The sequence below is a fragment of the Pituophis catenifer genome, unplaced genomic scaffold (assembly GCF_029215685.1).
Source record: "Pituophis catenifer annectens isolate HBS135680 unplaced genomic scaffold, rPitCat1.0.hap2 SCAF_2, whole genome shotgun sequence".
Taxonomy (NCBI): domain Eukaryota; kingdom Metazoa; phylum Chordata; class Lepidosauria; order Squamata; family Colubridae; genus Pituophis; species Pituophis catenifer.
In genome coordinates, this window is record NW_027256882.1 from 173,189,169 (window position 1) to 173,203,240 (window position 14,072).

At 39.3% G+C, this 14,072-nt stretch overlaps 1 protein-coding gene across 4 annotated transcripts; it reads left to right on the plus strand.

The window, feature by feature from the left end:
- Positions 1-614: 614 nt before the first annotated feature.
- LOC139312884 (RNA-binding protein 3-like) lies at positions 615-7,846 on the plus strand. 4 transcript variants are annotated; one of them, XR_011600037.1, is made up of 9 exons: positions 615-716; positions 1,725-1,839; positions 1,928-2,034; positions 2,982-3,084; positions 3,186-3,294; positions 3,374-3,441; positions 6,086-6,189; positions 7,120-7,193; positions 7,368-7,846. XR_011600037.1 is itself a non-coding variant. In XM_070938061.1 (7 exons), the coding sequence occupies exons 2-6, from the start codon at positions 1,737-1,739 to the stop codon at positions 3,438-3,440; spliced, it is 489 nt and encodes a 162-aa protein (XP_070794162.1). In that variant the 5' UTR covers positions 615-716; positions 1,725-1,736; the 3' UTR covers position 3,441; positions 3,798-4,414. The 4 variants fall into 4 exon arrangements, 2 of the variants coding, with proteins under 2 accessions (XP_070794162.1, XP_070794163.1); XR_011600038.1 differs by having other exon boundaries at positions 3,377-3,441; XM_070938061.1 differs by lacking the exons at positions 6,086-6,189; positions 7,120-7,193; positions 7,368-7,846 and adding an exon at positions 3,798-4,414.
- The last annotated feature ends 6,226 nt before the right edge of the window (positions 7,847-14,072 follow it).

Genomic DNA, 14,072 nt, shown 5'->3' on the forward strand with positions numbered 1-14,072 from the left:
TCAAGACCCACAAATCCCCATAACTCAAACGAGGAAAAGACGAGAGCATTAATTTCTCAAACTTTTTCATAGGCTGCCGTCATGTCAGGCAGGAAAAAAAACTGGTAGGAACAAGAAATGGTAGCTTTTGAAGTGCGGGAGAACTCTAGCTCTCTGCCGCCATCTCGTGGTTGCCCGGAGTTCTGCAGTCTAGTTATGACGATCATACTCGACCTCGGATACATCTGCCTGCTTCTTCGTGTTTCCATCCTCTGGCTACACACGTGGAATCGTGCAGTCAGAACCGAAAACGAAAGCAGATCCATTTAAATAGAAATAATAAGAGGCGGGATTAAAAACAACTTTACAAGTACACGTATCTCAAGGTAACATGGGAAAGTATCCAGAAGACACTTTCACATCAAAAAAAAAAAGCTAGCGATCGTGCGTGCATCAGTCAGCATTTAAGATCCACCCACGAGTCAACCGTATTATATACGGTTGCATTCTACCTCCGGAGCTTCTTTTCCGGGGCGCTACACATCCGGCAAAAGGAAACGGTAGCAAAAAGCGCCATCAGCGGTCCAACCGCTTTAACCCTCGGTGCAGCACCCGACAGCCATAGAACGGCCCTGTGGCGGTCACGTGATCGCGATAGGGGGCGGGATCCAATATAAGCGTCGGGCGGGCGGTGTCCTGGCCGCATTTTGAGTACGGTCCAGCCCAGGCGACTTCTTGTAAGTAAACTCCAAAGTTTCGTAGCCCCCGTGGGGGTGGGGAAAAATCGCGCTTAGCCTTTTTACACGGGGAAATGAGGGCCTCCCGCTCTTGAGGAGCGGGAGGCGCCCGCGAACGCCGTGAGCATGGCGGGCTTTCGGAAAGCGAAGGAAAGCTCGCGCCCCGAACGAAAGCCTCGCCAACTGCCAAAGGAAATAACGTAGCCGTGCGGTGCGCGTGCGTGGTGGAGTGCATGGAGTGGTGGGGGATGGGGGCACGAGGGAACAAAACGTTCCCTCGCGCGGGGTTAACAAAATGGCGCTCGGAGCGCAGCGATAGAAACCGCCGTCTCCTCTTCGTGACTTTTTCTGGAGCCGCCTCAAAAGGCTTTTGCGGCTTTGTTCCCGGGCAACGAACAGATTGGGGCGTCTTTGGTGGCGGGGAAGCGTGGATTAAGACGTCTTTCTTTAAGGATCCTAGACCCAAACGGGGCGCTGGGTATAAAGTTAAACTTTGAAACGACGAGGAGGGCGGATCAGGCTCGTGGGCAGCTTCCGCTTAGCGGGCTGGCGGAACGGTTAAAGTCACGTGGTATTCCGGATACCCTGTGACGTTCGGAGCCATGTGCTCGGTTCAGGCCTAGCCATTCTCCATTGGTAGATTCTCCGGAATTACCCACGCCGTGGCGCGTAGAATAATGGAAAGTCCTCTAGGGTAGTTCAGTAGTTTACCAGGTTTTCTTATTGCTCCTGGTAGACTCTCGGTCGTTTGGTTTACGTCTCCTGTAAGGAAATAGGGCTAGTATATTGTATAGTATAATATATGTCTGTGATTAATATATACCTATATATATATATATCTGTGTATACATATGTATCTTGATATATATGTGTGTGTAGATAGCTATAGAGAGCAGGCATCAGAATTTCATTTTTTTAAAGCATGCCAGTGTGTTCACAGAAAAAATAACAATAAAGGTTATCTTACTTATACAGCATTCACGTTCTTCCTTTTTGTTTATTGTTTAGACTACCACCATTATGTCTTCTGAAGAAGGAAAACTATTTGTTGGAGGGCTGAACTTTGATACTGATGAACAAGGCCTCGAACAGCATTTCAGCTCTTTTGGTCCTATTTCTGAAGGTAATGTGTTTGGCTAATAAAGGGGGATGAGTTGCTTTTGAGGATTACCAAAGAAGATGAATGACTTTTTTTTTTCCTGTACTCACAGTTGTTGTGATCAAAGACAAAGAGACACAGCGATCAAGAGGCTTTGGTTTTATTACCTTTTCCAATCCTGATCATGCATCAGATGCCATGAGAGCAATGAATGGAGAGGTGAGATTTTTTTTCAAAATTGTATTATTGGTTATGGCCACAGTCTAAATATATCTAGCTACATGTATTTAATGAGGTGTTTCCAGGAAATAAAAACTAGCACAGTGGTATTTAGCTTTTAAAGAATCAGGAATTATTGATGTTGGGCATTTTTTTACCTTTAATGTATCAATGGAAGCATTCATATTTTCTTACCTAATTGAGTAAGTTACTGGACTCTGATACCCATGCTATGCATATCATTTTTGGCTATTAGTAAGGTAATAATAAGTTTTGATACAATTTGGACAATATTCACAAACACAGATATAGTTTCCTTCAAAGATCACTTATTCCATGCAAGTTAGAATGAGTCGGTCTTGCAAAATAACTTTATTGCCTGCCTTTCATCAAGAAAAAAGTACATTCAGTATACTGCGAACACAGAATGCTGAAGACTGTAGTTCAAATGAGGGTTGAACTATAGAACAAATCTATGAAAGTAGAGTGGATTGAGTTGAGACAAAGCCAGTTAAATTGATACAAAGTCAAGTCAACCTTGGGCCAGTCATTCACAGTCATAGGAAGCAAGCAAGGGCAAACTACTTTTGAAAATCTTGCCAGGAAAAAGTGTAGGCACTTATTCACACAGTCTCCAGAAGACAAACATTGATTTGAGACTGCACTTCCCAAAAGCATGTTTTTTCCTGACATGGTTTTTTAAATGTTTCCATTCTTTTAAAGGTGTCTAGAATTGTTCTAATGTTGTCTGGCCTTTATATTTAATAAATTATGAGTGGTAGCTTTATTACTTACGTTAATTTGACAATGTCACTTAGCATTCATATTACTTCATTGACTAAAATCCTGTTTTAAAACAAAAATGGTTTTATGTCTAGAAGAATGCATAAGAATAATCAGTTTCATTCCTTGACTTAATCATATCTAAAGTATTTGTTCATTATCAGTCTATAGATGGGCGCCAGATCAGAGTTGATCATGCTGGGAAATCTCGTGGATCAAGAGGTGGCTACTTTGGAGGCAGGGGACGAGGTCGTGGCTATTCCCGAGGTAAGAGCAAGACACTTATGGTAAATACTTGATGCATTGAACTAAGGTTGAAAGAGGTGGGTTTCTGCAATTCAGCTGCCATTGAATTTTTTTTATTGTAGGCGGAGACAGAAGCTATGGTGGAGACAGAAGCTACGGAGGAGACAGAAGCTATAGTGGACGTTATGATAGCCGAAGTGGAGGCTACAGTAGTTCCCGTGACTACGGCAGGTAATTATGGTAGTACACATTTTATTTTACAAATCCATTTTATGGGGAACAGGCGTAAAATATTATCCCTTGTTTTCAGAAGTCAAGGAAGCTATAATGATCGATACTCCTCAGGAGGTTCTTATAGAGACAACTATGACAACTGAGGTAAGTAGGCGTTGGAAAGGGAGTGAAAAAATTGTCCCGTCAAAATGCCCTTAAGCTTACAGTGCTTCAACTTACACTGGATAGTGGCAGAAACTTACAGCTACTGAGTTAAAATCAAACATCTTTTTTCCATGTATGCCATTGATTGCAGGCCTTCAGTCACATTACTGATGAATAATTTGAGTGCATGTTGGACCTTAAAGAGTTAAATTTTTAATTGAGAAGTTATCTGAGTGCTAACTGGGGGAGGGTCTGAGATTCCTAGCAACACTAATCTAAAAGTATAGGAGTGATGAATTGCTGCAACATGTCCATAAACTTGTGCCTTTATGATTATACCTGCTTCTTGTCCTCAGCTCACACCGAGTAAAAATCCTTCCTGACTCGAGATCGTCCTTCCAATGGCTGTATTTATAAAGATTTTTGGAGCTTCGCTGAATCTTGTTTAATTACCTACATGATCTTCCCCTTATATAGCTTTTATCACATGTAGCCTGAAAGCTTCCTCTACAAGATGGCCTGTTAGACTTTACTCAAGGGGTTTTTTTTAAGTGGTTTTTAAGCATTTTTTAAATCCAGTTTTATTTGTCTTGCCTTTGCAATCTTAAGTTTTTTTTTAACTTGACACATGGGGCCCTACAAAATAAATCTGTTGGAAGCTGACCAGTCTTTTGAAAAAGTACAATCATTTGATGTTCATCTCTTGGCATAACAAGCAAGGGTGACAAGGCAAAAGAATCTTGATATTATTAAAGATATTGGTATTACTACATTGATCATAGTAAAAGCTATTTTACTGTAAACCTATAACTCGAATGCTTTGAGAGGTTCTTGAAAATGTTTGTTTATATTGTCCATTTTTTTACTGGAAGAAATATGCATAATTTCAATTAATTGTATTTGAAGTGGATACGGAATTTCCTGTACTGAGGTTTTGGCTTTACGAAGCCCATTAAAATCCCATCTGAAACAATTCTCTGTTCCTAATGTTTGCACTACACATCTTTAGTTTAGTTGCTATAGTAAGTAAAAGCATTTTAGATAAGGCCCTGAAGCAGTATCTGAGTAATGAGGGTTTTATGTATGCCAGGAGTTTAAAAAGTATGAAATACAAATGCAAAAATCTGATAAATTGGGAGGGATAATTACAGATACTTGCGTTTCTCACTAAAGCAATGTCCTAACATGATTTAACATAACCATAATCTGTATAAGAGTCTAAATGTATCTTGATATCAGATGAGCATTAGATTATAAATATCAAATATGACTCAAATATGGCCAATATTTTTTTTTCTAGTATATTTCAAAGTGTGTTGGGATCAACATTGCAATGCTACTCAGGGAAATCATTTTTACTTCTAGGAGGGGTAGTGGCTGAAATAAAAATTGCAGCCCAGTGATGACTTGAAAGAGCTCTCGAAACTTGCTAACAAGAATCCCAGCAGGATTTCTCGATACAGTGGCACATAAACAGTTTTTAAATGTGTGTCATTCAATAGTGAATTTTAATTTAGATTTGACTCTGATGAGTATTGATTAATTATTAATTTCTGGTTTGCAAGACTATATTGCCATAGAAGAAACAAGATGCTAAGTTTGTAAGCTGTATGGTGATACTTGAATTTGTAATGTTTCCAAATTTTTCAAATATGTTCATTGAGTAACCTTCATGGGTTGCTATTTGCTTTAACTGTAATTTACTTTAATGTTGGTATTCCTAGAGTGGAGGGCATGGAAAATAACTTCCCTTGCTTGTACAAACACTTCCAAAAGTAGGGAATGCCCTACTTGGTGGTTTGAGAAACAAATGGCTTTGAGCTGGTAGAGAAATACGCTTTTGATATTTGGAAGGCCTAAAGCTTCTGTTCAGCTTTAAGGCTGGACTGATGCTTAGCTGGCCTTACCTGTAGTTAGGTCTGTCCTGTTCTTACACTGTGAGAATTCTCTGCTAGCATGTGGAAGCCAGTGTCCTTGGAGACCCCGAAGTGTGTTGTCCTCCTTCAGTGCGATCCATGTGAGACGAAAGCTGCTCTTGGCTAGTTCATTTGTGGAAATAGTCCTGTATTTCGAGGTAACTCTTTTGCTCATGTCTGCATCTTTTCTCCCATAGAGCTCCATTCTTGTTGCTGCAGCAAAACAGATCTTTGTTATTGGCAAATTTATTGGGCAAATCTGGGGTCTCATTGGACCCTAGGAGAACTTGGACTTGATATGTTTGGGGTTTGTTTTTTTCTAATCCTGGGGGGAGGTTCTGCCTAGCTCCTGTAACTTGACATTCTACTTCAAGAAGGAGGAAGGCAGTCAGCTAAAACAATATTCAGATCCATTCAGCCACCCCCTCTGTTCATTTCCAGTCTCTTGTGTTCTATGAAAACTTGGATTGTTACTTGGATTGATGTTTCCTAATAAAGTCTAGCTTGGGTGTGGAAGCCTTCCCACTTCTTAAAATAACTTCATATAATTTTGAAAAAGGCTTAAATATGGGAGAAAAATCATGTTAATTTGGGGAATCTTCTGAGGACTTGGTGAACAGCGTCACCTAGGCCTGAAGTATCTTGTGTAGGACTGTAATCACTGTAATATTTTTTATATTTTTGAAATTTTGAATGAACTTCTTTTAAGTGATACTTATTGTTTGCAGGCAAGAAGATTATAGTGGTTATTCTGCCTAAAATAATCATTGACCTCTGAAGTATTGAACAACGAGATTGCTGCTTCACCAAGGTCTAAAAACCGCACTATAAAGTAAGTAGATTTTTTTCAAAGTAATACTAAATAATATACCTACTCTGTTTGCCACCATTGCATAATATATGTACTCTGAGATTATGGTTGTTTATTTATGGATTAAATTTATATGGCTGCCCATTTTATACACAGATGGCATACAATCAAACCAACAAAGCATTATACAAATGTCATTTAAAACAAGTATAAATGTGATGAGGGGATACATTAGAATCTTGTAGATGATGGAGTAAACAGGCATCCTATTGGCAGGGGTTCATCAGGCCTGCTTAAAAAAAGCTACATTTTAAGAGGTTTTTGGAAAGTCACAAGGGTTGGGGCTAGCCTTCCCTCAGGTAGGATGAAGTGTGCTTCCTGTAAAGCTGGATAGAAGTTAACCTTCATAGATGAAAACTACAGAAGTCTGAAAATAGTAAATTTGTATTTACAGGCAAAATAGGATTGCATTGTTCGATCAATGTCTTATATGAGAAATTATGACAGTGACTCTAGAAAACAAATTTTGTTAGATTTCCAATATCACTTAAGCAAATTTGCCCTGTTGTGTATGATACTTTGGACATGCTAAGAATCTTTTATGATTGTAAAGTGTGCTATCAACATTCATAGTACAATTTATTTTTTAAAATCTAAATGTGCTGCAATATTCAAAATGTTTTATTCTTTCTGTGTTATTCTAGTTAATGGAATAGAGCCCTGTGATCCTTAAGAGTCCCTTCTGTTTGAAACATATTCTGGTATTACAATTGTATAAGTATTAACAGGCATAGCAGTTTCTAAAAAGTAAAAAAAACTCTAGGAGATATTACTTCCAGGCACATGTGACATTGTTCTATCTTGATAGCCTGTTAAAAAATATATCTATGATCATCAAAGGTTTCTTTTCTCTGTTGTATAATGATTGACTAGTACATCCTTTCTTTACAGGACTTTCTGTTCTGTTTGCTGAAATAGTGTTAACAGTGAACCAGAGAAGATGGGAGCCAAGATTATCCAATCAGGTTTGTTTAACAATGTGTATATTTTCCTCAAATAAGGGAGGTGGAGCTAGAAAAATTTGAATCCAATTTTGGGGGTTAAACTTACCTTCTCTATAATGGTTGATGGTGCAAACTTAATGTTCACCAGCTTATATGTATTGGTTCAGCATGCTAATTGTTCTTATATTTTGTCAGATTGCAGGAATTCACACCTATCAGGATTGTTGTAACAAGTGTCATCATAACAGACCAAGAGGACTTGTCACTAGGTTGTATTAGATTGCTGGAAGTACATGCATCCACAAGGACTTTCTTGTGACTAGCTGACATACTTCTAAAAATTCATACAAAATTGGAAAACATCTTAACCACCTTACTGAACTTGTATATTGATGAATAATTACTCTGATCCTGTAGTAGTTTTAGAAGTTGGGGAAATGGATGTAGATATCTGCAGTACAGTTGTGTAATTCTTGGCCTAAAATTTACTATGAAGAATGTCAGATCGAAGTAAGAGAATCCTTAATGCTTTTGCTTAGATCGTACATTACAGCAATACAGTGGGTTTTTTTTTTTTAAAAAAAGTATGTTCTCTGTGCCCTTAAAACATTTTCCATTTCCAAAACTGTCAACATGGCAAAGTTTCTAATAAAAGTGTACTGATTGAACAATTACTGGCTTCATAATAATACATTCTAGTTACTTTCGGTGAGGTAATCGATGGCACAATCAGAGGACTGTTAGACTGTTAAACTGGCTATTATATCTAGAGAGAAAGATGCCAGCACCTGTGCCCACATAGTAGGAAATCACACTGACAAAGCTATACCGCAGAAGGAGGCTAAGTGGAACACTGACCAGGGTGTGGATGAAAGATACCCAGCCAACAGACAATCTGGAGGTAAAGGTTTGTTGCAGTGGGCAAAGGACTGGAGCAGGCAGGTGATTGCCCCATGGCCCTGTAGCTGTAGCTCTTTTGCCCCCTCCAATGCTGGGAGCCATTTTGAATGCTCTGAAGGACAGTAAAACAAATGTAGGAGCCATTTTGAGTCTTAGCTGAAGGACAGTAAAACAAATGTGTATGCAGTGATTATAAACTGGTCAAGAAAACAAACTGCAGGAAGATTGATTGGGACTGGTATCAGCTGGAGGGTTTGGTGAAAAGTTCACCTTGAGTGAAAGCCGTGAAAGGAAGGTGTAGTTTGTGTGGCGGGGTGCTTAGCAATCCAGTGAGAACCCTGCTGTTGAATTATAATTACGGTAGAAGGCTGAGTAAGTTGAGGTCTATGCAGAAGCGCTTTGGGTAGCAAAGACCTTGAGAATTGTGTGTGTGTGAGGTGGGAGCCACAGGTCAGGATATGTATTGCTATGAAGGGGGAAAGGGGTCTGAAGGGATGGGAGCAGGCTATAAGATTCCAATAGTAATGGGTAGAGGAAAAAGAGAGTTGGGGCCCAACTCAGCAGTGGTAATACACCCAATCTGAATTTTCTGCCAGAGCAATGGCAGAGCATTCTGAATTTGGGGGAGATATTGATTTCTCCCCTACCATGGATAGATAATTCACTGGTGAACCTCGAATTCTTGGGTACCACTTCCCTCTGCATGCAGATCAAGCCTATTGGATCAGCCCACTCCAAGTGACTAATGGACTGATTGAATTCCAGAGGGAATTTAGGGTTATTTCAGAAAACCTGCTATCTGAAGCCTTTAAATCAGATTGCACCTGAGCAGCCCCTCCAATGATGCATAGGGTTCCTGAACCTCACTAGGTATTTGATGGGATTGAGGGAATTTAAGCAGGACAAGAGACACCGAAAGCATTGCTGGCAAGAGACAAGAAGCAAAGACAATCAGAATGGAGTAAAGCTACTATTAAGGCCTACCATCTACTGATAGTCGCCCAATGGTCCTGTTTCAGGTAATTTAGTCCCCCCCTCGGAGCAATACCAAAATATTATCTAAAGGATTGCTGTGAAGAACATGCTGCACATCTGGCAGACAGTCGCATTTGATCTACATTGGAATCCAGCCTTACAGCAGAGTCAATGCAAGTAGTGGAAGCAAGAGCCTGGTGGCGCAGCAAACTAATAGCCTGTTATTAACATTCAGCTGCCTGCAATTACTGCAAGTTCGAATCTCCCCAAGCTCAAGGTTGACTCAGCCTTCCATCCTTTCTAAGGTAGGTAAATTGAGGACCCAGTTTGTGGGGGCAATAAGCTGACTTTGTATAAATATACAAAAGTATGAAGGCTATTGCTTAACGCATTGTAAGCCGCCCTGAGTCTCCGGAGAAGGGCAGCATATAAATCAATTTAAAAAAATAAATAAAAGGTGACCTGGGAAGAGTTTAAACCTGCAGAACCTGAGGAAGTGGACAGGGCCCTCTCAGCTGCTAGTTAGGCCTTTTGTGTGAGATGCATGCCTCTCCTGGCTAATTAAGGCTGCATAGGAGAGGATGCATGAGTGGGTCTAGACCAGGGATGTCAAACTGGCGGCCCACGGCCTGGATACATCACATATAACCTTGTTTAGACTGTAACACACCACACTGCACAACTAGGCAAGTTGTATTTTGGCGGATTAATTTTATTATTGAACTACAGTGCTTTCAGTCAATCCAAACTGTTAATAAACCTCAAACCTAAATATTTAAGAAAATAAAAGTGAGGTTTTGGCTTTCTTAGGAGAAGATCTATGTGTACACAATTATTGGGCAACTATTCGCGTGCAAAATAATTATGCAACTACCAGTAAATGAAAATTTGCCCATCTCACTTGTTTATTTGCATCTGTTACAATGAGAATAATGACTCAAAATGTACAAAGAAACATTTCTTGACATTTCAAAAAAAAAAAAAAATCAGTGACCAATATAGCCGCCCTTCTTTTCAATAACAGTCATAAACCTTCCATTCATGGAGCCTGTCAGTTTCTTAATCTGTTGACAGTCAACTTTTTGTGCAGCAGCAATCACAGTCCCTGACATTGTTCAGAGTGGTGTACTGTTTTCTTTTACCGTAAATCCAGTGGTGGGATTCAATATTTTTAACAACCGGTTCTGTGGGCGTGGCTTAGTTGGGGTGTGTGGCTTGGTGGTCATGTGACCGGGTAGGCGTGGCTATGTGCATAGGGACTACTCAGAGGGCTGAAAAGAGTCATTTCTGACTGGTCCTCGCACTTATGACCATCCTCACATTTATGCCCATTGCGGCATTCTTAACAACCGTGTCAGTCATTTCACCACTACTTCTCTTCACCATGGTGACAAGATAGGGCGTAAAACGTAAAATGTGAGGACAGTCATAAGTTCAAGGACTGGTCAAAAGTGCGAGGACAGGTCAAAAATAACTTTTTCAGCCTTCTGACTAGTCCATATGCACATAGGGACTATTCAGAGGGCTGAAAAAAGTCATTTCTGACTGGTCCTCACATTTTTGATCGGTCCTCGCACTTATGACCTTCCTCACATTTATGCCCGTTGCGGCATTCTTAACAACTGTGTCAGTCATTTCACCACTACTTGTCTTCACCACAGTGACAAGATAGGGCGCAAAACATAAAATGTGAGGACAGTCGTAAGTGCGAGGACTGGTCAAAAGTGCGAGGACCGGTCAAAAATAACTTTTTCAGCCCTCTGAGTAATCCATATGCACAGAAGGATACAGCAATAGAGAGGGATGAAGGAAGGAGAAGAGAGATGGAAGAAAGAAGGAGAGACAGGGAAGGAAGAGAAGGGAGGAAGGGAAGGGAAATTAGAGTAAGAGTGAGGGTAAGAGAGGAGGAGAAAAAGGGGGGGAAAGAGAAAGTAAGAAGGAAAGAAAAGAGAGAGGTGGTAGGTTTGAGGAGAAAGATTGCTGTACAGTAAAAAAGATGAAATGGAAGAAAGGCAACCCCAAACAAATATAAAGATATTAAGATAAAAATGAATTGTTAAACTTTAAAGAATAAAAGAGAATAAATATGAATAAATAGCAGTAATTAGAAACACACATATAAACATACAATGTATTTTCTTTGAACAGAGTATTTGGCCAGTTCATAAATTTAAAAAATGTTTAGTCATTTCAATTAAATTTACAATTTCTATATTTCCTTTTTGCCATATTTATTCCTTATCTATTTTTTTAAAAAAAACAATATTACCCTTCATCCACATCTCTAATCTTAATCAAATTCAATTTTTCCCTTCTATTCTATATTATACCCCTTCTCATTGTCATCTATTTTTATATCCATCCTCACATTGGTTAATTATGTAATATTACGGTTGTTTAATATAAATTCAACATTTTAATATAAATCAATTAGTTATATAACTATCTTTTTTGTATATTAATCAATATGAACATGAATATTCCAATTATTTTTTTTTTTTAAATTTGATTTTATTATAACATATAGTGATACAATCGGTACATTTTCGGTTCATTGGTGCAGTTATATACATATATACATCTACATACATTATTGCTTGTCTTTTGTTGATATTGTTTCTTGAAGCTAGATTTAATTTCAAACACTTAAAAATAATAGTGCTCAACTCCCTAAGACTAAATCTAATACTATTCATATAGATTTTGTTAATTAGTTAAAATTTAATCTCTATTACCTTCTTTATTTCTTTCCCCCATCCATTCGTACCACATGTCCCACACGCTATAAAATTCTGAATCTTCTCTGTCATTAATTTCTGAAGTCAATTTGTTCATTTCGGCGCACTCCAATATTTTTCCAATAACATGTTCTTGAGGTGGTATTTGTTTTTCTTTCCAATACTGGGCAAAGGAAATTCTAGCGGCTGTCAGAATATGTATAATTAAATACTTTTTCTTTTTTGCATATTCAGTTTTCAAAATTCCCAGGAGAAAAGCTTTTGGGTCAAAATCAAAATTTTCTTTTATTATTTCTCTAATCCACACCCATATCATCCTCCAGAATTTTTGTGCCTGATTACATGTCCACCAGCAATGATAAAAAGTACCCTGCTGATGGTCACATTTCCAACATTTAGGGCTCGAATTGGGGTAGATTTTCGCTATCCTGGCTGGGGCCATATGCCATCTATAAAACAGCTTGTATTGGTTTTCCTTATAAGCCGTCGCCTTTGTCATTTTAAGGTTATTATTCCATATTGAATCCCATTCGTTCAAATTTACGAATATTCCAATTATTTCTATGCAATCCAATTTCTTACAAATCAATTAATTATATTTACCAATAATAATAAACTAAATAATTTCCCCCATATATTCCTCCAAACCACAATTTAACCATTTCTGCTTTCAACACAATATACAATTAATAGTATCTCAATTATTACAATTCCCTATTTAAATAGAGCTTTTTTTCTTTTGTGTTTTAAAATCTTGAACTCTCCTCTTTTTCCCTAAAGAGGAACTACCTCTTTAGGGAAAACTACCTTTCCACTAAAGGTAGTTTACACCTACCTTTTTTGGTTAGGAAAAAGAAAAGAAATCTGCCTGCCTAATTTTCCAACGTTGCAGCAACAGTAAAGCAGGCTTTTACTTTCAGTTTCGTTTTTCAGCATAGATAGGGGGGAAAAAATCTGCACTCTTTGCAAACAAGCAGCAGAGCCCTGAGCAAAACAGCTGAGAACAAATCAGCTGAGAGTCGGGAGGCCGATAGAATCAAGGGGCTAATTAGCCTATGCTGAAGCTCCGCGGGCCAATAAAATTACAAAAAAACACTGAATCGTTTGTTAAATTGCTGGCTCGCCCGCCCCTCGCCCACCACTATTTATTGGCAATAAATAATGGTACGGAGGGGCAGGGCAAGGGGCGGGGTGAGCCAGCAATTTAACAAAGCGTTTGGCCGAACCCCCTAGAACCGGCCGAATCCCACCACTGCGTAAATCTCCCATTTAAGAAGGGCCCACAAGATTTGGGTCAGGTGAGGAAGGGGGGCATGTCATTATTCTTTCATCTTTAAGGCCTTTACTGGCTAGCCATGCAATGGAGTACGTCGATGCATGCGATGGAGCATTGTCTTGCATAAAAATCATGGTCTTCTTGAAAGATGCATAGTTTTTCCTGTACCACTGCTTGAAGAAAGTATGTTCTAAAAACTGGCAGTAGGTTGGGAGCTGATTTTGAGTCCATCTTCAACCCCAAAAGGTCCATCTAGCTCATCTTTAATAATACCAGCCCATACCAGTACTCCACTTCCACCTTATTGCCATCTGAGTCAAAGTGGAGCTCTGTGCCCGTTACTGATCCAGCCACGAGCCCATCTACCTGGTACGTCAAGAGTCACTCATCAGTCCATAAAACCTTTGAAAAGTCTGTCTTCAGATATTTCTTGGCTCAGTCTTGCCATTTCAACTTATGTGTCTTGTTCAGTGGTAGTTGGGTTTCAGCCTTCCTTACCTTGGTCATGTCTCTAAGCACTGAACACCTTGTACTTCTGAGCACTCCAGATATGTTGCAGTTCTGGAATAGGACAGCACTGGAGGATAATGGGTTCCTAGTAGCTTCACATTTGATTCGTCTTAAATCTTTGGCAGTTAATGTCTTTTTTTTCTCAACACGTTTCTTGCAATCCTGTTGACTATTTGCAACAAAACATTTCATGATTCTCTGATCATGTCCCAATATCTTAGCACAGGGGTCCTCAAACTTTTTAAACGGGGCCAATTCACGGTCCCTCAAACTGTTGGGGGGCTGGATCAGCTGGGAGGGCATGGCTAGGTGGCCATGTGACTAGGTGGGCATGGCTAGGTCATGTGACTGGGTGGGCCAATTTAACAGTCCATTGAACAATGCACACAAATTAAACTTTAATTTGTTTTGCTTCAGGAAGTGTTTTATTTGCTTTTGTTTGCATGTTGCTCTTTTGGTTGCCTTTTCTTTTTACTAGATCGTTTTTTCAGTTGTTTAGGA